Genomic DNA, 27,387 nt, shown 5'->3' on the forward strand with positions numbered 1-27,387 from the left:
TCCCTGAGCTGTACAGTAACAATACTGTATTTATTTATAAGCACACTTTTACATGGCCTTTTGGTTCTAAAGAAGACACCTCACCCACCACCGATGATTAAAAATCTCATTGCAATTCAAACAAGAGTGCATTTCTAAAAACCCAGATCTGCAACAGGCAATGTTAAAATGCATTGAACATGGCTGGGGGTGCTTTTCCAGTTTGAGGGCCCCATTCCTTTCTAGGTAACCTTCTGGGGGCCGCTTGCCAGGGGTAGGCAGGGCCAGAAGCAAGAGTGCCTGGAACAACAGTGTTAATCTATGCACGCAGCCTCTATCTTCCATCCAGGCAAGCGAGAATTCAAGGCTGCACCCTAGCCTGACAAAAGCACTCAAGCAAGGAATTAAATAGGGCTGGAGAGCGGTGGCTTGGAGAGAAGAGGGTGTGTGGCTTTGGGAGAGTCCCAAGGGCCAGACAGAAGGGTCTCAAGGGCCACATTCAGCCCCAGGACCTGAGGTGCCCCATCCCCGCACTAAACGTTTGTTGGAATGAAAGCATCTTAACCACCTGCTTAACAGATATCAGTCAGGTCCAGTGAGTTACCCAACCAGGGTTCCCATCATCAAAAATGTAGGCTCAACTCACACATAATGCTTCCAAACTTCCAAGCCACAACCTGTGAGGACTGGGAACAAATTTTGTGTTCATGCCATCTCTTTGTGAGCTCACTTTGCCACTTTGGCAAAGCACAGCAGCAAATTATGGCTGGTGCATGGCAGGTATAAGGAACCTCAGGCCTTGGGGGGTCAAGTGTGGCCCTCCAATGCCTCACTATACGGCCCTCAAAACTCTCCCCAGGCCACACCCCTAGCTTTGCATCCTGAGTACCGTATTTTTCGCTCTATAAGACGCACCAGACGACAAGACGCACCTAGTTTTTGGAGGAGGAAAACAAGAAAAAAAAAATATTCTGAATCCCAGAAGCCAGAACCGCAAAAGGGATCGCTACGCAGCGAAAGCAGCAATCCCTCTTGCTGTTCTGGCTTCTGGGATAGGATAGGTGCGCAGCCTGCATTCGCTCCATAAGACGCACACACATTTCCCCTTACTTTTTAGGAGGGAAAAAGTGAGTCTTATAGAGCAAAAAATACGGTATTTTTGCGCAGCTGAAATGTGCCCTAGGACTCTGACAACCTCTCTTGCCTATTTTGATGGGAGGATAGAGAGGTGCGTGCAGAAACCAGCCTACTGTAGGAAATTTAAGATCTGAAAACATTTTCAACATTTAAATCAATGTTATAATTATTATAATTTGTAGCCAAGCCATTGTACATCAAACATTATTGTTTCTAAGGGAAAGGAACGAAATAGAAGTTGTTCTGCCCGTTTTTGCCTGTGGCCCTGCTCACCAGTGGGAGGCTGAAAAGAGTTTCTCCAGCCTTCATGTTCGACCTCCAAGCCAGAATGGCAAATCAAGATGAAATATACTCGGAGTCGAGAGTGGATTTCATGCTCTTTATTCAGCTCATAGTGGTGAGGAGGAATGGAAGTTCCTCCACAATATCTGCTTTATATACATTATTTACACAATGGGCTGCACGTGATTGGCTAATTCCGGGATTCTCCTGCAGGCCAATCAGGTTGTGGATTCACTTCCACCTGGAGCTGGATTGGGTGGCTCCTGCGGACCAATCATACTGCTGCATTTTGGATCCTATTGTTCTAGGACCAATCAGACTGCTGCATTTTGGATCCTATTAAACTCAGTACGTAACACAAGATCTGAAACCGATTTTCAATTCTTGATTTGGAGGGTGGTTTGGATGTAACAGGAAACCATGGTTTGCCTGGGCAAGGGGTGCAAGGTTTTCAGGGAGAGCAGATGCACTTAGAAGCACACTGGATCCCTCAGGAGAATGCATGCATAGCAGTGTGGGTCATACTCACTGTATCAAGCTAATATCATCCACAAAGAACTTAATGCGGAAGAACAAAGTGAAGTTGATTGCGTTCTTGCTCTTTTTCTTTGGTTCTTCTTTCCAGCCTTCAGGAGCTATTTTAGTCAGTTTCAACTCGGGGTCGATGAAGAAAAACTCATTTTCTGTCATAAAAAACAAGAGGAAACCCCAAAATAATTAATAAGGAATTATTTTCACTGGCAGTTGTTCCTTTCACAGAACTCGCATTGGGTTTACTCAATTTCCGAATGGTCATTGAGTAAAATATATGAATGAAGCCTGCATTTTACAGGCTTTCTTTGGGCTGTGTTTGCTTGGAATAGGCACCCGCAGCCCATTCAGAATTGAACTCTGCCCTCCTGTGTATCAGTTGTCATCACAAGGCACTCCAGCTGATTGACAGGTGGGCATGGTGTGGGGGGAAAGGCCTCAAGAGGCCAAACTGGATCCTCTGACAAGCCAAGACTGTCTTTTGGGAGTTTGAGGTTCTCCACCCTTGACTAGATCAGGGACATCCAACTCGCGATAGACTGCGATCTACTCACAGTATAAAAAGACTGGCAGTGATCTACCCAAGTTATGGAGGTTTTTTAGGAAGCCAAAGTTAATGGTATTTTTGTTTTTTTTGTAAGGAGATCGCTGAGGAGCCAGAGGTCAACCAGGATCTACCAGGAACACCCCACGATCTACCAGTAGATCATGATCTACCTGTTGGACATGCCTGACCTAGACCATCTGGGAAAATTTTTACTTGTGGCATCACACCTTACAGAAATTGTCCCCCCTGAACCTGTTTGTCTTGGTAACATCAGCACATGGCTTGTATCAGAAAAAAATTGTGCAGGAGGAAATTAGTCCCTGCCTTTGCACTATGGTCTCAATTGAGATCAGCGGCTGTTACTGGAATCTTTTAGAGTAGAGGTTTTCAACCTTTTTGATGGGTCTCTTAACCAACTGCACTCTTTCTGAGGCACCCCTCTGGGGCTGCGGAGCCCTGTTACCTGCAGAGCTGGCAGCCTCTCACCCTTTTCCGAACACCCTCCCTTGTGGAGTGTTCCCTGAGGCTCCTCTCCCCACTCCTTGCGAGTCCTCTGGGCAGCTGCTACTGCTGTCCCAGGTCTCTTGAGCTGTGCCCCCCTGCCCCAAAGAGAGGTGCCTCCCAGAGGCACCATTCACCTGTGGAGCCAGGGCTGCTGCAATAAACAGCTGTGCAAGCCTTTGCGAGGCAGAGACATGAGAGGGCATCAGAGGAGGGAGGGAAGGGAAGAGGGACAGAGGCCAATGTTGTCCACGGCCCCCCTGACCATCATTCAAGGTACCCCAGGGTGCCACAGCACACTGGTTGAAAACCACTGTTTTGGGGGAGGCTAAGATGCTCTTAGGGGATGTGGGTGGTGCTGTGGGTTAAACCACAGAGCCTAGGGCTTGCCGATCAGAAGGTTGGCAGTTCGAATCCCCACGACAGGGTGAGCTCCCGTTGCTCGGTCCCTGCTCCTGCCAACCTAGCAGTTCAAAAGCACATCAAAGTGCAAGTAAATAGGTACCACTCCGGTGGAAGGTAAACGGCGTTTCTGTGCACTGCTCTGGTTTGCCAGAAGCAGCTTCGTCATGCTGGCCACGACCCGGAAGCTGTACACCGGCTCCCTCGGCCTATAGAGCGAGATGAGTGCGCAACCCCCGAGTCGTCCGCGACTGGTCCCTTTACCTTTACCTTTAAGATGCATAGCTGGCAACGTTTCCCTTTTTTTAAGGGAAATTCCCTTATTCCGAATAGGATTCCTTGCAAGAAAAGGGGAAAGTTGACAGCTATGTTAAGATGCTCTTACTCATGTACTTTATTAATGTGTAGTTTGGCTCTGAGATGATACGGAAATTCCATTTGTGATTACTGGTCTGTGGTTGCTCACTCGCACATGCAAGTCACCACTTGCTGCTGCTGTCATCAAGTGATGAGTGCACACATGTGTTACACCCCCCCCCCCCGTGAAATAATGCCCTTACCTTTTAAAGTGGCTAAGCCAAACAAATGATGCTCCACTAAGCCAATATGGGCCACTACCATATCAAACACGTCTTTGCATACTGTCTTGGTGTCGCAAGTCAGCTCCAGCCTCTGCCCGCTTAAAAGCATGACATTTACTTTCCGGCGATTGTCTTCATTCTTCCCTTTCTTGTTCTGTGTTTCATGAAACAAATTGCAAAAGACTGTGTATTGTTGGGTGCCAAAACAGAAGAGGACATTTTATGGGAGACTAAGCAATTTAACATGTTTTGGCGAACTGGCTTCTGGTTTAAAAGGTGTCTACACATTAGTTAAATAAATAAACAAATATGCCAATATAGTTGAGTGTTATTTTTGTTTTTAACTTACCAAGATTGACTTTGGCAGGTCCAAGGAGGTGAATGGATCAACAGTAGTTTTCACAAACTCAGGACCAAAGAAATTCTACAAAACACAGAATTTATAATTAGTAAATTGTATTTTTTTTTTTTAAAAAAGAGGCATTAACAAGGCAAAACTAAAGACTTGGTAGCAGAGATACCAGCAGCTATTGGGAAATATGTGGGGATTGCAAATTTAAGAATAACACTTTATGTATCTGACAAAGCTTTCTGTTTGTCTCCAAGTTGCCACAAATGCTTATGTAGAGAACCGACAGCCTGGTTGGGCTACCTTAACATCCCAGTGGAGTTTCAAGCCATCTACCTTCGAGGAAGCATTTTCACATTGACCTGTCTGCCATGTAAAACCCAGGCAGAGGATTCCATTGGTTTGTCTGCCATGGAAAGCCTGGGCATTGCAGAGGACTCCAAGGCATGTTGTAAGGTACCGTATTTTTCGCTCTATAACACGCACCCGACCATAACACGCACGTAGTTTTTAGAGGAGGAAAATCCGTAGGCATGCCACCCATTGGCATTCCCTCTATAACACGCACAGACATTTCCCCTTACTTTTTAGGAGGAAAAAAAGTGAGTGTTATGGTGCAAAAAATACGGTATACAGCTTAGTTCACACACAGCGCCGCCCAGACTTTTTGTGCTCACCACCACTCTGTGCGAACTTAGCAGTACATCCTTGGAACACACCCAATGCTCCCCCCCTTTATGGTGGAGTATCAGTAGTAAGTTGCTTTACATTGTTTTTAAAGTTGCGTTTTAATGCTCTAACCCGCCCTGAGACCTCAGGCACTCAATAAATAAGTAAATAATAGGAGCAGGCAAGTTGTATTTCAGGTAAGCTTGTCTGTCATTAGTGATCTCCTAATTGTGGAATTACTGGTAAGGTTTTTTTGGGGGGGGGGATCAAGGCTTGAAAACCATATGCAGTCATGCATCTAATATACCAGGAAGTCATTTAGACTGTGCTCTCAGGATCCTTTGCATTGTCTCACGAGTTGCCTCGGAAGGCACTTGAATCAACAGCCGCAACAGGCAGTAGGCAGCCTGGAGACATTCTAGGAAAACACTGACTAAATGGCTCTCCCCATTTCTCAACATGCCGGTGTCAAAAAACCAGACACGGTAGTCCCAACCCATTTGCTTAATCACCTCCATTGCTGTTGGGACACGCAGGCCTCCCTGTAAGAATCTAAGGAATGCCTGTATGAATGAGATTTTTTTTACAGACAAACTTTAAGAGAACATAAGGTCACCAACCACCAAAACATTTTTTTAAAGAAGCGTATGTTCTCTTAAATGTGAAGCACTTATACAAACACATTTGATTCAAAGAATGGAGAGAGTATAAGCATGAGCATTGGAGACATGATTACTGAAAACGGCCATTGAGCTGCTGTCCATGCAAACAAACAATCACTTTGTCGCTCAACCTGAAGTCAAAACAAGTGGTGAAATGGAAGTCTCTGTGGGTGCATTTTTAGTGACTTTGGACAAAGCAGGAGGAGAAATTCTGGTACTCTATAGCACCTATTATTATTATTATGAATTATGTTTAACTAACTGCCCTTCATCATAAGATCTCAGGGCAGTGCACAGTATTAAATACAAGATAGAAACAAAATTAAAACAAAAATTAAAATTCATTAAAACAAAATCAAAATTTAAATCTAAATTAATTAAAACAAAAATTAAAACAAAACAGTGACTTATACGTCTGATGTTCCCTCAACAGTACAGATGCCTAAACATTACCCTTAGTTTCCTTTGGGTCATGGCTGTTTCCAATGCAATTTCTCTCAGGGGGTCCCTTGTCATGTCAAGCACCGGCGACCTCACCACTTCTCCAGGGTAGAGACTTAGTCGAGACTGACGGAGGGCCATTTTTGCCTGCAGCTGCATCATCTCCTCCTCTTGGCGCTTTAGCATTACTTCTTGGCTCACCAGGTTGCCTTCAAGTGGCGCTTCGTACTGTCTATTGATGAGGAAGAAGAAGTGGGGGAGGAAAGTTGACTGGCCACAAAGAAACACACCCATCAGGCATGCTAGGAACATAAGACCAGCTTGATCAGGCCAAAGGCTCATTTGGCCCAGCATCCTGGTCTCCCAGTGGCCAACCAGAAGCCCATGGGAAGCCTGTACGTAGGACCTGAACGCAACACAGCACTCTCCCTACTTGTGATTCCTAACTGTTACGAACAACAGGCATTCAGAGGCATTCAGAGGCGTATCGGCTCCATTACTGGAGGCAGGACACAGCCATGAGGGCTGGTAGCCACTGATAAGTTTTATCCTCCATGAATTTGTCTAATGCTCTTTGAAAGCCATCCAAGTTGGTGGCCACCATGACTTTTTGCAGGAGCAAATCCCATAGTTTAATGATGCGCTGTTTGAAGAAATGCTTTACTTTGTTTGCCCTGAATCTTCTAAAATACAGCACCAAAGATGCGTTTTTAAAAATGCACATTTTAGGATAAAATGTTTAGAAATGTGTACGTTTTTAAACACAGGGATAAAATGAATACAGCGGTACCTCTGGTTACGTACTTAATTCGTTCCGGAGGTCCGTTCTTAACCTGAAGCACCATTTTAGCTAATGGGGCCTCCTGCTGCTGCCACGCAATTTCTGTTCTCATCCTGAAGCAAAGTTCTTAACCCGAGGTACTATTTCTGGGTTAGCAGAGTCTGTAACCTGAAGCGTATGTAACCTGAAGTGTACGTAGCCCGAGGTACCACTGTACTTAATTGTGAATCCACAATAGGTATTTATCTTATCTACATATTTATCATAAATACATAGGTAAGCACATATTTAAATATGAACTTTTGTATAGGTTTTCATACAGGAAAACACACACATGCATGCACAAACACAGAGAGATGAACTTGTAAACAGACACATGCAAAATTCAGATGGACTAGAAACGGACTGATCCGTCCACTCTTAGTAACTACGACACATGTGGCCAACTGTGGCTCCTGACACATTTGTCAATAACTTGTTCGTTTGCTCCAAGGAGCTCAAGGTGGTGTACATGGTTCTTTTCCTCCCCATTTTATCCTCACAACAACCTTGTGAGGTAGGCTAGTCTGCGAGATGGTGGCTGGCCCAAGGTCACCCAGTGAGTTTCACGGCTGAGCAGGGATTAGAAACTTGGTCTTTCATAGGTCCTTGCCCAACATGCTAACCACTATGTCAGTGCATAAAATCATCACAGATGACTACACTCAGACGGCATATAAATTATTACACCAAGATACCTTCTGCGTAGGAATCTCGTAACACATGAAGCAGTCTCTCAGCATAAAGAACAAAACACCCACTGTAAAAAAAACCCCGCTTTCAACTTTCTTCCATAACAATACCATCTATGGCCTCAAGGTTCAGACCTAAATTTATAATGCTACCTCTGAACTTTTTGGCTTAGCTTCCGAAGTCAGACCATAGGAATTACTTATTAACTTAGTGCTGGTAGGATTACCAGTCAACTGGAAAATGGGATTGTGGTGAAGGTAAGAGCTGCAGCAACGCCTCTTGCCTGCTGAACTTGCAGAGGCACTGCTGCGCATTAGGATGAAGGGAGGGAAGCCAGGGTCAAGGAAGGAGTAAAGCAGAACATTCAACCTATCGTAATAAAACTGAAGTGACCGTATCCCACAAGGGGGCTGAGGAAGAATGCTTCTGCCCCTTTAGGAACACTGAAGAAGACACAGGTTTCACAGATCCAGCCTTTCCCACCACAGCACTGTTATCACAGGGAACCACCAGAGCTGAAAACAGCCCTGTTGCTTGTGGAACAGGCATATTCTGAGCAGAAGCTCTCAAACCACACAGAGTTACTGTGTGCTGAATCCATTATTTCTTTCCCTCACTGGTTGGCCCCATAACAGACCGCCGCCAAGAAGAGAGACATAACCCAAAACATTTTTTAGACTGACAGAAGTAAAAACACTGGCTTAAGTATCAAATGTTTCTGTTCATTTTCTCTGCCTTATAACTAGACTTCTTCCAGTTCGGAGAACTCCCTCAAAAATATACTAAGGTAAGGGGGTGCAGCTAATCCAGGCATAGTGATAATATCTTCAAAGGGTTGTAACTGGAAGAGGGTGGGGGGAATCATTGCAGATGCTCAAATGCATTAAAAAAAGGCAGAAGAGGCCATCGGTTGTACTCATCCTGAACTTGAGCGGCAAAGAAATGATTAAGAACTGGAGGAAAGGTTGCAGTCAATAGGACTTTTTCCTGTGGGCGGGTAAAGAAGGGTGGGGCTGTTTTACAACAAAATAGGGTGAGGCAGCTTGGTTTAAAAAGAAAAAGTATTACAGCTTCACTTAAAAGCTGTTTTGTTGGTACTGAAATTTCAACAGGTAGATTATTATAAATATGTTAAAATGGTTTCTCCTCTGAAAAGTGATCACAGTGCTGGAGGAATCAGAAAACATATTTTGACAGACTCTCTGTCATCCTTAAGGGAATGCCCACGTCAATGCCCGCTGCACTGAAATTGACAACAATGCGGTCCTCCTTGCCCCCGACGATCATTTATGTCCCAGCTGCTGTTCTTACAGTTTCACATAGCTTCATCAGCCACCACCTGCCTCTGTACCTCCTCCCAAATCAATTTATTGGAGGGACAGTAAACCACTGCATTCTTCAAAAGGATTCATAGCTGTGCTTCTTCTTGAGTACAGTCACTCAGCAGGGACAGAACAGAAGCTCACCTGTTGAATCCCAAGGAAACATGTCCCTTGGCATATTGGCCCAAGACAGCGCAAGGAATGATGCTCAACAGCAAGCACCTCTTAAATGAGCACATTAATAAATTGAGCTCCAATAAGTGAAGAGGTGCATGGATTGAACCAGCTATTTTTGAAATGTTCAGATTCGTGTGTGTGTGTGTGTGTGTGTGTGTATATATATATATATATATATATATATATATATATATATATATATTTGGCATGCACACATGCCAAGATTTTACTGCCACTAGAGTTTGGCTCCCTCCAGTTTCCAATTCAAGACTCAAGTGCAAGACTGGTTCCTGAGTCTACATGGATTGACATGGATTTCAAGTGAGACCGGTTTCACTATGAAGCAGTGGAAAGGATCATTGCATGCAGAAGGCCCCAGCATCTCCAACCTGTCAAAACCCCAGCCTGTATTGCCAATTGAAAGCATTGCTCCTGCCAGTATTTGAAGGGCACCAGGTTGGATATCCCTGCTGTGAACAATACTAAGCTAGATGGACCAATGGACTGACTTGGTATATGGCAGCCTTGTGTATTCAGGTGTTGACCTTCAGTCATTTGCTTTAGTCTCCAATCCTACACATCCTCTGACTTTTCTGGCAGGTGGCCCAAGGCAACACCTACATGCTCACAAATTTCCAGACACATATTTCTTTCCTGTAAGTGGGAAGATAAGTTTCTTAACCCCCCCCCCCATTTTTTTAAAAAAACAGTTGCAGAAAAGTTCATGTGCGCCCACACGATTCTTGGAGAATTAGTCAGAAATAATTCTGCCTCAAAATTTACCTCAAACAGATGAAACCTTGAACTGTTCCAAGTTTGGGCAAAGGTGGGATATCTGACTGTAAATCATTGGGCAAGGGAAGAAATCCACTAATCTCAAATTCACTAAAATGAACTGGATGGTGCTCAACTGAATTTTACTCAGAGTAAACACACCGTAATTCATGGACCTAATGTTGCAGTGTTTATTACCGTATTTTTCGCACCATTGGACGCACTTTTTTACTCTTAAAAAGTAAGGGGAAATGTCTGTGCGTCCTATGGAGCGAATGTGTGGTCCCTGGAGCCAAATTGTAGACGTCACCTGAGGAGTTTGGGTGAAAGGGATGGAGGGGAGGAGGCTGGAAAAGGGGACTGTTCTGCTTGGGGGGGGGGGGGAGAAAAAAGTGGGGAAAAGGAAAGCCTCCCAAGCCTGCCGCTGAGAAGCTCTGCTTGGCTGTTTCTTGACTGTAATTCAAGTAAAGGGAATGTTTGCGAGCAGCTGGCAGGCTGTTCGCTGAGAGAAGGGAGGAAGAGGATTAAGAGGAAAAAATGTGGCATTAGCAATGCTTTGGATGGATACGAAGATGGTATTTTACATGAAGATAGCGAAGAAAGTGATGTCAGTGACTGTGAGCAACCGAGCTTCATAAATTCTGACTTTAGCAGTGATGAGTTATTGGGGTTCACAGAAGACTAGAAGAGTACTCAAACCTTAAAGTCTCTCTTCATTTGTTAATGACAGTGATGATGGTTCTTAATGCCATTGTTGACTGCTGTTCACTTTACATGGCTGTAATGTGATTCTGATATACCGGTTGTTTATTAAATACAGTAGTTTATACAACATTTGATTCAGAATATTTTTTCCTTGTTTTCCTCCTCTAAAAACTAGATGCGCCCTATGGTCGGGTGCGTCCAATGGAGCGAAAAATACGGTAATTTGAATGGATCTATGCTGAATGAAACTTAGTTGACTGCCACCCAGTAGTCCAGATGTAATGAGGTCACTCAATAAACCATGGTTTGAGTTTGAAAGGCCGATGAGCTTCTGAACTATACTCTCCAGCCACCTCCTCCTCACATGGTTGACTTTGGTAGAGACTCCATGATCTCTTAAATCACAGTAACCCATGATAAACAAACTAGAAAAGTGAGGTTCAAGGCCCTGTCATGAAGGATGGGAGAGAATTTAGTTTGGCCTGCACTTTTAAGTGAGCCAACCCTAATCTGCACCTCTTGGGATTACTGCTTGGATTATGCACTTCTCTGAATTTTGCAATAAGAATTTTCACGTCAAAAAAGTACCAAAATGTAAGTTTTAGAAAAACATACAGTGACAAAAAGTACTCCTTTTCATACCATTGTATTTTTATTTTTTTAAAAACCCCACGTATTAATGCAGAAATGGGATGGAACAGACTTACAAATGAAGTTATGTGAAATTCACCTGAATTGGAAATCCATCCATTCTCCCTACAAAACCAGAATGACAAACCAGGAGACTAAGAAACCAGGAATTTCCCTCTACAACTGGGTGTATGAGAGGAGGGTGTGGGCAGGAAGGTGACTGCTTACTCAAGGCCAAACTATCTGTGCTTACTTCTGAACTAGGCCTGGAGATTCTGTATGGTTTTTGTTGAAACTACGATTCCTCCATTCTTCTCACAGTGAAGTACTTCTTCAGACAACGCATATTTAAACTATGGCATTCGCTCCCACATGATCCAGTGACATGTGGCTCGGATGGCTTCAAAAGAGGATTAGGCAAATTCATGGAGAATAAGGTTACCAATGGCTACTAACCATGATGGCTATGTTCTACCTTCACTACTGAAGGAAGTAAGGTAAAGGTAAAGGGACCCCTGACCATTTGGTCCAGTCGTGGACGACTTTGGGGTTGCGGTGCTCATCTCGCTTTATAGGCAGACAGCTTCCAGGTCATGACTAAGCTGCTTCTGGTGAACCAGAGCAGCGCATGGAAACACCTCTTACCTTCCCACCGGAGTGGTGACTATTTATCTACTTGCACTTTGACGTGCTTTCAAACTGCTAGGTTGGCAGGAGCAAGGACCGAACAACGGGAGTTCACCCTGTTGCGGGGATTCGAACCGCCGACCTTCTGATCGGCAACTGAAGGAAGTATATGCCTCTAAATGCCAGCTGCTGAGAGTCAGCAGTAGGAAAGGTGATATTGTGCTTACCTCCTGCTCCTGGACTTACCACAAGCATCTGCTCGGCCACTGTGAGAACAAGATGGCTGACTACATGGGCCATTGCCTGATCCAGCAGACCCTTAGACTCTCATGCTTTTTTTTTTTTACCTCAGCCTTTGTCCTTGTATTCGACCTGATGAAGAAAGATCATCTGCTCCTGGGGAAGGGCCACTGGAGTCATCTCTCAATGCTTCAAACCTCCTCACTGGCACATGAAAAAGAAACAAGACACAAAAAAATGTCTTAAGTTTGTGCAGGAAATCTTACTGCAGCATCAAAAATTTCATGAAGGTGTCCACTTTTCAAGGGGGTAGTACATCCATGTTACATCTACAGAGGCATGTTAACATTGGAAGCTGGCATCACTCATATTTTTAAGGGATTGTCCATTACTCTGTGATTACCATGTGGTTACCTTTGGGCTTTGGAACTTTTGGGCTTTGGGAACTACAGGACCTTAGCAGGTAGTTCAATGCCATCAAGCTACAATTAACAGAAAAACCTTGACAGCTGAACTGGAATAAAGCCAGTTTGCATTGCAGATTAAAGCACTCTTTTGCAACAAATATCCCTCCGTTTTTTTTTGCAGTTCAGAAAGTGATTCACTAAAAACGGTGGCGTGACGATCAACTGATGGGAAGATGTATAACCTCTGCGCAAAAAAATCAGGAGGAAAGCACATTGCCATTTAACTTCTTCACATCGAATCAGAAATTCTCAACAAAGAGCAGACGTTGTAAAACCTCAACTGTGTGCAAGCAAATCAGAATGAATGCTTAATAAACAAGTAGTCTGAGGAAGGCCCTTCTTGTCTCTTCTCTCTCTTTTTCTGTTGTTTATTTCCCCGTGTAGCCTACCTAGTACTTTTCCCATAACCAATGATGTGGAGGGAGCAGAGACAATAGTATTAAATCAGTGGTTTGCAATGAGGTGGGAGGAGCTTCAATACTAAATATGATATTGACACCTTTGGTGATAAAAGCAGTGATGCTTTTGCTCAAGTCACAGACCATTAGTTGAAGACCTGTGGTGTAGAAAAAACACAACCACACGCCATTTTTTGGCATTCATATAGCTCTTAAGGTAAAGGTAAAGGGACCCCTCACCATAAGGTCCAGTCGTGGCCGACTCTGGTGTTGCGGTGCTCATCTCGCTTTACTGGCCGAGGGAGCCGGCGTACAGCTTCTGGGTCACGTGGCCAGCATGACTGAGCCGCTTCTGGCGAACCAGAGCAGTGCATGGAAACGCCGTTTACCTTCCCGCTGGAGCGGTACCTATTTATCTACTTGCACTTTGACGTGCTTTCGAACTGCTAGGTTGGCAGGAGCAGGGACCGAGCAACGGGAGCTCACCCTGTTGTGGGGATTCGAACCGCCAACCTTCTGATCAGCAAGCCCTAGGCTCTGTGGTTTAACCCACAGCGCCACCTGCGTCCCTTCATATAGCTCTTACCTTGCCTGAAATCTGCCTCTGAAGAAATGAACGATGGGGTCTCACTTTCCGTGCTGTATATGTCACTGTGGTACGATTTGTATCTCTGCACATGCTCTGAAAGATTTTTTGAAGAAACACAGAAGGGTATGAACAGTCAACAGGGATATGGCACCCATTATACATCATATGACCATTGCACATGCTTTATAGGATGTGGGGGGAAGTGCTGGCCATCGATGTGCTGTTCTGGAACTTGTTGCCACAGAAAACTGTCGAGGCACAAATGGTTCTGCAAAACATTATCTTAATTCTGCAGTCCTCTCGGCCAATTTACCAGAACAGAGTAAACAGGATTGTTTACTCTGTTCTGGTTCTGATAGTCTGTCTCCACCACCACCACCACCACCACCACCCTCACTTTCTCAAAGGGCTAGTGCAGATCTAACTCAATGAAAAAGAAGTCGTCACTGGATGATGCTCAAATCTTCTCTTTAAATCTCCCCTGTTCAAGATATGGCATTTCTTCTGGCCATGGTTAAGGCTCCCCCAGTTCAGAAACTAAGTTTAAAAACATGGTATGTGTACTAGAATTTGGGAATTCCCTTTAGGTAGTTAACAGCAGTCAGACATGTTGCAGAATAGGGGGCGGCAAGGTTTACTTCGCCTGGGCTGGTTCACTCCAGCAGAGATCTCACTGTGGGCCGGATCACGCACACGACCGCGATTTCCAGGATCTGTGCAGATATGATTTCCGGCGTCTGTGCAGACGCAAATTCCAGCACCGTGGAAGCGGGTCCCCGTGCCATGCTGTGCCAGTTTAGCACAGCACACAAGGACTCTCCGAGCAGGCGGCTCGGTTTGGGGGCAGCTCTTGGGCCAGTTAAACAACCCCCCTGGGCTGCTTGTGGCCCATGGGCCTTAGGTTGCCTACCCCTGTTGTAGAACCATGATGAAACTTGAAGGGGTAGAGCCTGGGGGGGGGGGAGAACCATGAACTCCTTCAACCTGCTCCCAAACTGCTCTGCCATGGTTAGCATCAGTGCAGGCCTCAAATGTCATTAATTCTAATTGATGCATTGACTGAAGAAGATGAGACATGAACTCAGAGGAAACCATTTGCTATATCCATCAAGCAGTCAACGACGATTATTAACAGAATACAGATAAGATGTTGTTTCAGTAAATATCGAAAACTTACTCTCAGTGGCCTTCTGTAAAAAGGTCTAGTAAAACAAATCAAGTTAAGATAGGTCTATTTTTCTAATGGCCTTCTTGTGAGCACCTATAGGCCTCTGGTTGACCATTATAGGAAACAGCATGTGGACCTGATCCAGTAGGACTCTTTTATGCTCAAGTAAATCTTGACAATGGCATATAGGTTTACACTTTTTTCTGTTGTAGAAATAAGGTTGTAGTATGGCAACAAAGAATGAACAACACCAATCATTATATCGAACACAAAAGAGTGTACACTGATATCTTCCTTCTGTTGCTATGTTTATCCTTTATTATTGCGTCTAGGGTGGAGCTTAGTAACATGTAGGACATCTCAACCTTTCCTCAGCTACTATGGATCTACCTTGAATTAGAATTTCTTAGGATCAAGTTAAAACTAGCAAATGCTCACCGAATCTGTGAAATAAACCTACAGAGTGTTGTTAGCCAGCCAGGACTGACATGGACTAAGTAATGCGGCTGGAAAATCAATGTGTGTGCCAATCTATATTGAATTTGCACTTGCTCTGCCTGGTTGTCATTATCAGGAAAGCACGTGCTCCCAGAAAGTAACAACCTCGACTCAAAACTAACAGAACACATCACTTATTCAAGGCAATGGATGTAAGCTCCAAAGTCGTAATATGGACAAGAGCTCAGTGCCGCCAAACATCAAGAGCAAAAGCAGAAATAACAAGGCCTGCGTTTAACAAGGTTCAAATGATCAATGCAGAAGTTCTCAAAAACATTATGCAATACAAATCACCAGCACTGCAAGTGTGTGTATGTGTAAGGAAAGAAGATAATTAAAACAAGCAATACCAAAGGGGCGGGAGGGAATTGTTCTTTAAAAATGGGAATAACCCGTCTGTTAAATAACGAAAGCAATCTATGCCTCAGTTCTCTAAAACCTGTTTTTAGTTTTTGAGATGCCACAAGTTCTGCTTTGTTGCATTTATGCTGGTTTCCTCCAGCCTCCCCCATGTTTTATGGTTTCATGCTTTACTTTGGATTTTGTTTGCTTCTTTGCTTTTTTATTTTTAACTGCTATGATAACTTTATGTTATGGGATGGCATACAAACCCCATAAATACATAAACAAAACAAGGTAAATGTTTTTGTGAAACAGTTGTTCATATCTGTATATTTATTATTAATAATTTTGTTAATAAATGTTTGAGGTTTCCCACCCCACCCCACCTTTTTAAATAATCTGTGGTAGGCATTTTGGATCTAAATTAAGATTGGGAACAAGTAGCTGACTGGGCCTGATTTTTTATTTTTTTTTAAAGGAGATGATTAAAAAGATCAGTTAGCTTCCCTTCTCCCCCCCCCCCCCGCCAATGATTGTCAAAATATATAATGACATTAGCTAAAGCTTTTAAAAAACAACAATAGAACATTGAAGTTCCTGGCCAGTATCATTTAGAAATCCTAATATTTGGAGCTAGGAGTGGCTTCTCCTGAAAGCCAATCCCCTCATGTTCTATCAAACCCATTCTGTCCCTGAAACAACAGTAGTTTGTGTCGCCAACTTCCACAGTCAGCAAAATACGATTAACCCAGTTCAAAAGACCACACTAACCACAAAAAAATATGCTTGGACCACTGCTAGATTTATGACTGTATTTAAAGGACATGGATTGTGTGTCTCTTAACCAGTAACCGTTGCATATTGTGCCATACTTGCTCATGCATGAAAAACCCATGTTAAACTCATGGAGCCAAGCATTCCCCCTTCAAAACGACACAGAACAGAAACTTATTGGGATAAATGGTAATCACTCTATTTTACGCAGGAAATAACACAGCTACAGCTCAAGCAGTAATAGTTGAAACATGTGCCCCTGTTCTATAGATACCCTCACTGCAACACCGCAAGCCTAACCACATGTGCAACTTTTACTTGAAGAAAATGCAATTTTGGGTGGTGAGCGAGCATCACAAACATTACATGAAAGACTGAGGAGAAAATACGCTAGAATGGCATCCGATTTCAAACATGCTATACTGACAAATTCCAGATGCTAAGAATCATTGGTCTACCCCATTCCCCAACTGGTGTTTTCTCGTGGGTGTATTCTGCAATGCGCTCTTGACACAGTAATAGTGCATTTGTGGTGGACCTATTCTGCTTTATTAGTTGTTCTGTGATGCTTCCCCAATGCTGGTGCTGTCTGGAAGGGCTATAGAGCATGAGTAGGCAAATTAATGCCTGTGGGCCGGATCTGGCCCAATCGCCTTCTAAATCCAGCCTGCGGACGGTCCAGGAATCAGCATGTTTTTACATGAGTAGAATGTGTCCTTTTATTTAAAATGCATCTCTGGGTTATTTGTGTGGCCTGCCTGGTGTTTTTACATGAGTATAATGTGTGCTTTTATTTAAAATGCATCTCAGGGTTATTTGTGGGGCATAAGAATTCGTTCATGTTTTTTTCCCTTCAAAATATAGTCCAGCCCCCCACAAGGTCTGAGGGACAGTGGACTGGCCCACAGCTGAAAAAGGTTGCTGACCCTTGTAGAGCAACAAAAGTGGAACACACACACACACACACACACACATATAGGGCGGGATCATTTTAGGCATGTCCAATTGACGCATGATCGCTGACATGCAGGTCCTTTTGGACCCGGAAGAAGGCAGAACGAGGGAGGAAGGGGTGGGGTGGGGTGGGTTGGAATGGGGCACACACATACCCTCTTCACCCCCAAACAAAATGGCCGCCGCCTCTACACACACATCTTAAACATGAGAAGTTATGGAATTTCAGCAGAAAGTTATGGGATATGCACTGATTGAAAATGAAGCAGCGTGACCACCCTAAAACATTTGCAGCCCAAACATGATGAAAGCAGAATCTCGTTTGATAGCATCATGAGTACAATAAAAAGGATGTCTAGAAGGGCCGTTAGCTTGCCAAGAAGGCATAAACTGCTCTCGTGGCACAGAGGAAGGAAGTAAAGCCTGCTCTTTTAATATAAAGCTCTTATTGCACAGACTATGGGACAGAATGACCCTGAACAAGGACATTTGGTGCATGATGCTGAGCAACCATCACCAGGCTTCGAGAGAGTAGCAAAACAAATCTATTTACTTTACAATAAGGCTGGTGAAATCCAGCCTATGGGGGTGGGGTTGTTTATACATAACTGATGTTATCTGATTATCATATTGTCAGGCTTAGACAATATATTATAAACACAAAGTGGCAGTGATTGGGGCAGGGGGAGGGAGGGCACGGAGGAAATTTTGCCAGCGCTTTATTTTTCTGTGGAAAATTTTCCATTTTGTAAGTTCATTAGTTAAAAATGAATGTGCGCCAGCCGCAAACAAATATTAAGCAGGGCTGGCAAGCTTCAAAGCTTTTAGCGTTGTTTACTAAACAAGAGTACAAGAAACATGCTCAAACGGATCGCTCTCTAGGAGATCAGGAAATTTTCTAATCAAAACCGAAAGTTTTGCAAGATAAATTATCCTATGCAACTTCGCCCAGTTTCTATAGGCAAATTTTGCAATTCTAAATTTCCTGGAAAGGAAACAAGCTAAATTCGCACAAACTGTTGAAGGTGTTGATAAGAAGGAAGAAGCTTCTCAAATCATAAGCTTGCCTCCATAGAATGTACTAAGATTCTAACATTATCGGCGGGCTGTGTGTGTGACAGCTGATCGTTAATTTTAATATTTCAGAACGGAAGCAGTATCCTGTGGGGTAGTTATTATATGACCAATTGCCATCTCGGCTCCTCCCCTTCCAAAACATTCCTTAAAGAGGTCATTCTACCTGTTTGTTATGAAACACCCATTGTGTAAAAGAACAAAAGTGTTGCACTTGAACATGCATACTCTTTCTTCCTTTTGTATCCTAAGTCTCTTAGATTATAAACTCTTATTTTTTCTCAGGTGTGAGAAACCTCCAGTTCACAGGTTGAATTCAGCCTTCAGGTCTCCCTACCCTATCTGGCCATCTGGTTTTGCTTCAGGCTCCTCCTTGGCCATCTCCCCCTAACTGGAATGAGTCCAGGAACTGTGAAAATCCTTCTTGTTCCCTTGCCTTGATGAAGGGTGGACAATTCTGCAGGATAATTCTGGGAGCGTTTCGGGGAAACAGATGTGACCATGTGCTTTCGGTATTTCAAATCAGTAGGAATGATAATACTCTTCCCCTCTCGATTTTCCCTTTGCAAGTATGGTACTACAGGCAACACGCTTTTCGTGTGACTGATATGTGCACAATCGCACATGCGTGCACGAAGCCAAACTGGAAGTGACCTGGAAACGTCATAAGAGACGTCACTCAAAGGGTAGGGTGGAACGGGGTATTTCGGCTGCACGCAATGGCACGGAACACAACCCCCCTGCAAATCGGGAGTTGCCTGTGTGCACAACAATCACACATTTCATTGAAGCTGAAATACAGGAAGAGGTTGCATTTTTCGCTCCACAAACAGTACGGGCACAAGAATAATAGGAGAAGGGAAAGAGGTGATCTTGGACTGGCAGGAATAAGCCTAAGATGGACTCATACTTATGTGTTACCACACCACTTCTTTCAAATAACTGAACACAGATTATTTCAGCAAGTCTTAAAACGACCAGTGGCCTATCTCCATAGTGCAGGTGGGAGATTGGTAACTGTGGCTTCCCTAAGGTCCCCTAAAGAGCTAAAGACTTGGTTGAGATTTGAATCAGGGACTTCCTGGCTTATGCCCTTATGGCATTTCCACACACAAAGCTTAAGCTGCCAAAATTGCCTCATAATGTGAAACCTAAAATGTGCAGTGTTCTTCAACCTTGGGTCCCCAGGGATTGTTGGATGACAACATTCCCAGCCAATGGTTCCAGATGATTCGAGTTGTAGTCCAACATCATCTGGGGATCCAAGTTTGAAGAAGACTGGGCTCGAGTACACACAGAAATGGAAAATGTCTCTCTTCCTCTGGTCTGCACTAACAAGGAAGCAAATGTGAACAACAAACTACAGAGGGAAAGACTCCATGTTTAAGGTCACAACTACATCAAGACATTTAAAACACTTGTATACCAACTTTGAAGACTTATAGCTTCCCCCAAAGAATCCTAACAACCCTCAGAACCTTTAACAGACTACAGTTCCCAGGAACAGTTTATCAAATCAATCATTCTTCCCAAGGAACCTCTGAGAATTATAGCTCTGGGGTGGGAATAAGGATCTCCTAACACTCAGCACCCCCAACAAACCACAGTCCCAAAGGTTCTTTGGGAGAAGCCATGATTGCTTAAAGCGGTTTGAGACTGCTTCAAAAGTGCGGGTGGAGCTTCAAATGTGTATGGCAACAAATTCACTGACCTTCAACATTCATGGCTCCTCTCAGCAACTGCAACTTCTTCTGCCTCTCTTTGATCCTGTCAAAGGCACTTGATAAGGCTGCTGATGTCGACGTCTCTGGCACATAGCGCCCCTGATCTAGTTTTTGAGGGCCAAATATATCGAGGGCTATGCTCCCGTCGGAGTATCTGCCCTCCTTGTTTCTCGTAGCTGCCGAAGTCCGTACTGGGATTGTCCCTGCATGATGATAGTGTTTGCGGGAATCCCCAACTTGGTCTTTCTCGGCAACTTTCTCAGCTGAGCAGAGCAGATCTGAGGAGGAAGCCCAGACTTTCCGCTTGGGGCCAGCATCTCCTTTCCTTTCCAAGTCACTAGCTCTACACCGGTAAGGGCAGCCAGCATCCATGTCATCTTCACGGCCAGAATTGTAATCGGAGGAAGCGCCCTGGCAAAAGTCTTCCTCGCCTTGAAGACCTCTGAGAGACAAGAACCCCATGGACTTACTAAGCCTTTTGCTAAGCATGGTCTGTTCAAAGAACGGAGCCGGCAGGACCTCTGGGCCATCAGCCACTAAGCTTCTTCCTGGAACAAGAAGAATCCATCTTGGATATGTACAGCTTTTTCCGCTTTTCAACAAACAACGACGCTTTAATTGGTTTTTGAAAGGTTGGACAGAGTAACAACGAAAGGTTTTCTTTTCAAGGCAAGTGTGACAGCTTCATATAATGTATGAATTCAATGGAAAGAAATGGCAATATTATATTTTGCATTTATTTACTGCAGAAGTAGACTTAAAACATAGCTTCATGGACAGCAGATAAGAGTTTGACATACAATGGTACCTCGGGTTACAGATGCTTCAGGTTACAGACTCCGCTAACCCAGAAATAGTACCCCGGGTTAAGAACTTTGCTTCAGGATGAGAACAGAAATCGCACAGTGGCGGCGTGGCGGCCCCATTAGCTAAAGTGGTGCTTCAGGTTAAGAACAGTTTCAGGTTAAGAACGGACCTCCAGAACGAATTAAGTTCTTAACCCGAGGTACCACTGTATCTGCCATTTTTCTCAAGACGATGGAGCAGTAGCGAACAGGGAGCAAAAGTTAACCTCTGCCTTGATAGTTACAGTTCTCTACAGGAGTGAATGGCAAAGACTTCCACTTAACGGCACTGTCAGGGGCTGCAATCCTAAGCCTATTTACCTGGGAGTAAACTCCGCTGAATTCAATAGGACTTACATCAGAGTAGACGTGGTTAGAACTGCACTGTAAATCTGTCCTCCGCCATTAAAACTGGGACTTAGCAGCCCAGCTACCCGCCTCCAGGAATCCTACAGGTATTAGCATGAAATGTATGTCTGCATAAAAAACAACAACACAACTATGGTGCAAGGTACCCCACAGGGACTCACGCAGTATGATGGACACTTTGGTTGCATAGATAAGGTAAGATTAGTTGCTGTTTTCTGAATAGCAGAAACAGGTGTGCTCTCTCAGAAATTGCCTCGAATATTCCCCCCCCCCGAGGAATCCATATGCTTCTCCCATGAGAAATCCTAAGTTTCAGTTGCTTCTCAAAGACACAGCATATACAGACATAATAAATTCCTGATGGCAATACAGGGAAACTTCGGTTGTTTCAACTTTAGCTCATTGTCTTTTCCTGTCATGAAATAAAAAATGCAACTTCCCTATAAAATCCTGCCCATGTAACTCACAAAGTAACCACAGAGACCAGTCAGTGGTAGATTCAGTTTTTTTAAAAAATTCAGTTAAGCACTACCACAAACCACCAAACATTCTTGAACTTTATTCTGGGACAGCCTCCTGATTATTGCCAATGGCTCACGTAGATGGAAACTTCGATGGAAGTTTTGTGTTGTGAGCAGCAGGAAAATACATCTTGTTTCCACATGGAAACAAAAAGAAAAAGGTCAAAGGGTGCATTAGAAGGACGGGACTAGATTCAGTCCAAGAGATAAATATAGCCTCTATCCCCAAGCTGTCAAAGATGAAGTACATCAACAGCATACGCAGTTATATAATGCTCAATCAATTGTCATCGCTGATGCAATCGCACTGCCAGCAAGCCATGGCCTTAAACCTCAGACCAGTTTCAAAGTAGTCACACTGGTGTTAATGGATTTACACTTGAGCAAGTCTAATCCCTCTCTCTTCTGATGCTCTTGGGACTTTTTACTTCCTTGACATGAGATTGTTTTGTCTGTCAACTCCTGATTTCTTATCAAAAGTGCTCTCTTGATCCATCTTCTCTGCCATGCCTAATCATCACCATCCAATTTCCCTTAATTTATATTTTCTGCCAAATGTCTTTAACATTTACTCTCTTTCTCTCCCTGCGGAAAACCTTACTCCTCATTCACCGCAGTTGTGGTTTTGAATCCAGCTTCCCTCATTATCTTGACTGCTCTCAACGATAAGCTGCTAACGATATTCTCTTAACAAAAAACATCAAGGCTCTGAGTCTGCAGTTTACAGCAGCTGCTTTTAATACTGTCAGCCAGTCTCTTCTTAATTCTGGTTTTGGCTTCAGTTTCTGGAGTTCTCTTTTAGATCTAGTTGTCCATAGGTCTTTCCAGATGCTCTCTTCAGAGCACCACTCCACTCCTACCAGCCACCTACTGCCCACGAGGAAGAGAGTTCTCTATGCTGAAACAGAAACTGTTTTCAGCTGCTGCCAAAAGGGCATCACTATAGTACCAGCCTCATTTCACTTAGGTAGTCAGTTGCACAGTCTAGGGTCCTTTGAAATATTCCATCCCTCTTTTGCTTCTCACCAGTTCCTTCCAAGAGAAAAGGAGGGGAGATGGTGAGAGTGGAGAGGTGTTTTGGATGGTAGAAGGCAGGACTGTCAAAACAGGCTAAGCAGGCACATAGTAGAGATACAGGAGAGGGAGGATTAAATGGGGTTGGTTGAATGTGGGGTGGAGGGTGGGAACGGGGAAAAGCAGAAACAGTGGAAAGTGGAATTGGAACATAACCTTTTCCCACTTTCATCTCTTCCTTTCCACAATTCCTTGTGGGTCCACACTCCCCCCCCCCCCAGAATAAGATGCCAAGTTTTTGGGATTATACTCTGAAGGGGCTTATTTATGGAGTCCCTCATAAGATTTTCACTAAACAGCAGAGGAATTAAATTATTAAGTTCTGTGTACATTATTAAAAGTAATTGTAACTATTGCTCTACTTTAATAGTGACACCCTGGTACAAATTCTGCTGTTTAGACACATGGGTCCCGTTGTTAAGGAATTCACCATAAAGAATTAGATAAATATTTTAGCATCGCTTCACTCTGGAAGAAAAGTGGGGGGCGGTGTATATATTTTCATATTGAGTATCAGTCTAAGAAATTTGCAGCTAGCATATAAACCACTCACTATTCATCTCATGGTTACAAGCATTACACCACCAGAACAGCCAAATAGATCCTGCTTTTTATTGGATGCTTAATCTTCACAGGGGAGAAGTGCCCTGAAATACTTGTTAAACACTGAAGATAGATGGCACATAAAGTAAGAGGAGGGAATTAACAATGTGGATTTAGTTCAGGGTGGAAGAAAAGGAAACACACAGGCACACCCCCCAAATCGGGCCTATACAAGACCTAGCTTATGCTAGGCCAGACTGGGCAAGGTGAGGATCAGATTCTGCCGTCTTAGGATACTGAATTATGAGTCTCACAAACTCAAAAGCCCAAATGTGGGTTGTGTTTACTCCTGACTAGCTTTGAGCTTTCAGGCCTTTCCAGGAGCTATTTGCTAGGGACAAGTCTCACAGAATCATAGAACTGTAGCCCAACTCCCCTGCAATGTGGGAATTTTTTGCCCAATGTAGGACTCAGACTCATGGCCCTGAAATTAAGAGTCTCATGACTCAGGTAAAAGTGTGGGGCGCCCACATGATTCTACATCTGCTCACCATCATAAGAAGAAGTGGGGGAGTCTATTTCAGGCTGCAGCACGGCAGGTGTATTAAGGAGGAGAGAAGTGTGTATTTATGGGAGATAACTGCATTCACATTAATCTATTCTTTTATGTATAACATTTCTTTGCCTTCCTCTTCTCAAAGAACAGTAGAGTGGCCTATGTGGTACAGACCCGGACGTATTATTTCCCCCCCATCTGTGGATATGGTATGGCGCAGGCATAGGCAAACTACGGCCCTCCAGATGTTTTGGCCTACAACTCCCATGATCCCTAGCTAACAGGACCAGTGGTCAGGGATGATGGGAATTGTAGTCCAAAACATCTGGGGGGGCCGAAGTTTGCCTATGCCTGGTATGGAGCATGTGAAGTACTAGGACTCTTATTGAACTGAGAATCAAACTAGATGTGGCACATACTTCTCTATTACAAATTAACCACCACAAATGTGTATGTGTGAGCATGAGTCCACACATGTGCATGGGGGGAGATTCCCCTCCCCCACCTTTCTTCTCACAACACAGTTCAGCCGAGCCCCCTCCCGCCCCACTCTGAGCTACTATTAGGGGAGTCTTAATTGGATTGCGGAGGAAGGGGGGAAAGCTACCTTCTCCGCTGAAGCTCCTATTCTGATTGGCTTTTTTACTCTTTAAAATCGAGACACGCTAGTTGCACTCATGACATTAGCACTGCATCTAGTTTGGCTTCAAGATGCTTCCCTGACCAAAAAAATGTGTGAACATGTCTTGTATTGAAGCACAATTGCTTCTCCACAATTCCAGAACCACGGGGCAGTATCCAATGCACTCGTTCCATCAGTGCAAGGATTTACACTTGCGCCACGGAACTTTCTCCCTCCCCGCCCCCCCCTTGTACTTTGGATACATGTTCAGGTTTTTCCTCAAAGGTGCCACCATGCGCTCAGATTTTTGTCACATCACCAGTGTGCCACTTAAACTGTGGCATCTAGGTGTGAGGTGAGCAATCTGCTTTCAGGGGCAAAAACCTGTCAAGCTGGTCACAGCACCAAGAGCAGCTCTGCTTCCTTCGTTGTACTTGTCTTCAAGGCAGATTAAAAAGCACTCTGCATTTCCCCAACATTAACACTCCCTTCATTGCTAAATACTCACCTGTGGGAAGTCCTTTTCCTCTCAGCCTCTCCCGGATGGCCTGGCTCCTGTCAGTCTGCACCTTTCTGTCCCCAGTGTAGGGAAGTTGATCCACCTGTTTAGAAAAAAGAAGAAGCAATCAAGCAGATGTGAAAAAACCATTCACATTATTTCAAACCATTTGCAGCATTTTATGCATTATATGCTTCCATGCTCCTTTCAGATCAGAACTCAGCCAGCTCTTTTAGGGTGGTTGAATATTGTGATGCTGTTGTTGTTGTTGTTGTTTAGTCATGTCCGACTCTTCGTGACCCCATAGACCAGAGCACGCCAGGCACTCCTGTCTTCCACTGCCTCCACAGTTTGGTCAAACTCATGCTGGTAGCTTTGAGAACACTGTCCAACCATCTCGTCCTCTGTCGTCCCCTTTCCTCTTGTGCCCTCCATCTTTCCCAACATCAGGGTCTTTTCCAGGGAGTCTTCTCTTCTCATGAGGTGGCCAAAGTATTGGAGCCTAAGCTTCAGGATCTGTCCTTTCAGTGAGCACTCAGGGCTGATTTCCTTCAGAATAGAGAGGTTTGATCTTCTTGCAGTCCATGGGACTCTCGAAGAGTCTCCTCCAGCACCATAATTCAAAGGCATCAATTCTTCGGCGATCAGCCTTCTTTATGGTCCAGCTCTCTATTGTGCTACATGCATGTAAAACTCATCAAAGACTCATTCTGCTTCCTATCCCTAGTGTTCTATAGCACGAGGCAGTCATTAGACATTTTATTGCTATGGTTCTCTGTTTTGGCATATATTTTACAAAGTTTCTTTCTGAGTACTGGTCATTGACCTTAATATAAAGAGATTTCTTGGTTCTAGGTTCAATTCCTGGCATCTCCAGGCAGGGTTGGGAAAGGCCTCCCCCGTCTGAAAACTGAGAAAGCCACTGCCAGTCCGTGTTGACAGTAAAGGTAAAGGGACCCCTGACCATTACGTCCAGTCGTGGCCGACTCTGGGGCTGCGGCGCTCATCTCGCTTTATTGGCCAAGGGAGCCAGCGTACAGCTTCCGGGTCATGTGGCCAGCATGACCAAGCCGCTTCTGGCGAACCAGCACAGCGCACAGAAACGCCATTTACCTTCCGGCCGGAGCGGTACCTATTTATCTACTTGCACTTTGACGTGCTTTCAAACTGCTAGGTTGGCAGGAGCAGGGACTGAGCAATGGGAGCTCACCCCGTCATAGGGATTCGAACCGCCGACCTACTGATCGGCAAGTCCTAGGCTCTGTGGTTTAACCCACAGCGCCACCCGCGTCCCGTTGACAGCACTGAGCTAAATGGACCAATGGCTTGACTCAGTGTAAGTTGGCTTCCCGTGTTCTTAATATCACAGGAGAAATCACCAGATTGCAATTGACCTTGCAGGCCTGAGGCTGCTGTACAAGCAGGGAAAGCTCATAATCAGGCAAAACACACAGCCCTTTGCGCCTTGTAATTATTTGGTCAACAGAAATCGAGATGTGCTGGTCAGGAGCCAAGGAGAGGGCTAACATTGCGGAAGCCGCATCTTGCGTTGACTCACAGCTTTTGTCAACATTCTGCATGACACACATCGCACATCCCTAAATGTCTCCTTGCTACATGGTTTGAGCCCTGACTGCACTTGTGAGTCTGTCACTCCCGAATTTAAACAAACAGAGCAGTAAGCAGTGCAATTATTTGATCCTATCAGCAGCATGTCTCCAACGTAATTTAAAAAGGCAAGATGCTGCAGGCCAAATTTTATCCTAGTTTATCTTTGGCGAGTTTTGCCAGCATAAATCTGAGGCATTGTTACACAGTAATAACAGGCCTACGAGATCTGATGAATGAATTGACTTACTGGACAGAATTTAGACATACAAAGGAGGATATAGGCTAATGTAGTTTGGCATCATTAATCTGTCAGGGATATCCATATACTCAGCCTGCCAGGTTGTGCGTAGTCATGAGGTACTTAACAGGGTCAACTCGACTTTCTTCAGGGCTGGAACTAAGCTGAGTAGGTGTGCAGAAAAAGTACTGTATTTTTCGCTCTATAGGACGCACCCAACAATAGGAAGCACCTTGTTTTAGAGGGGGAGAACAAGAAAAAAAAAATCTCCCCCTCTCTGCTCAGTGCCCCTTCAGCAAAGCGGCAGGAGAAATAGAGCCCCTTCCATTTCTCCTCCCGCTTGGCTGAGGGGGCGCTGCGTCTTGCTCTCCAGGCTTCAGCGAAAGCAACGTGAAGCCTCCGGAGCACGGAGGGAGTGCTCCCTCTGCGCTTCGGAGGCTTCACGTTGCTAT

The 27,387-nt window shown here is 44.4% G+C and overlaps 1 protein-coding gene and 1 long non-coding RNA gene across 14 annotated transcripts in view; both read right to left on the reverse strand.

The window, feature by feature from the left end:
• Window positions 1–27,387, reverse strand: part of PTPN13 (protein tyrosine phosphatase non-receptor type 13) — a 154,834-nt gene that overhangs the window by 57,210 nt on the left and 70,237 nt on the right. For 8 of the 13 annotated variants that reach the window (XM_083631538.1, XM_083631536.1, XM_083631534.1 and 5 more), the window contains exons 6-13: window positions 25,096–25,189; window positions 20,045–20,605; window positions 13,521–13,616; window positions 12,177–12,273; window positions 6,094–6,313; window positions 4,310–4,384; window positions 3,940–4,114; window positions 1,928–2,081 (exon numbers count right to left, since the gene is read on the reverse strand). In XM_083631538.1, coding sequence (XP_083487664.1) covers window positions 1,928–2,081; window positions 3,940–4,114; window positions 4,310–4,384; window positions 6,094–6,313; window positions 12,177–12,273; window positions 13,521–13,616; window positions 20,045–20,605; window positions 25,096–25,189 — 1,472 coding nt within the window. The remainder of the gene's footprint in view (window positions 1–1,927; window positions 2,082–3,939; window positions 4,115–4,309; window positions 4,385–6,093; window positions 6,314–12,176; window positions 12,274–13,520; window positions 13,617–20,044; window positions 20,606–25,095; window positions 25,190–27,387) is intronic. The other 5 variants (XM_083631531.1, XM_083631532.1, XM_083631533.1 and 2 more) reach the window with 1 other exon arrangement.
• Window positions 20,610–21,502, reverse strand: LOC310742630. Its single transcript, XR_014538628.1, has 2 exons — window positions 21,272–21,502; window positions 20,610–21,131 (listed from the first exon to the last, which is right to left on the reverse strand). It is a non-coding gene; the product is annotated as an uncharacterized lncRNA (long non-coding RNA).

The sequence above is a fragment of the Podarcis filfolensis genome, assembly GCF_964270895.1.
Source record: "Podarcis filfolensis genome assembly, chromosome: 9".
Classification (NCBI taxonomy): Eukaryota; Metazoa; Chordata; class Lepidosauria; order Squamata; family Lacertidae; genus Podarcis; species Podarcis filfolensis.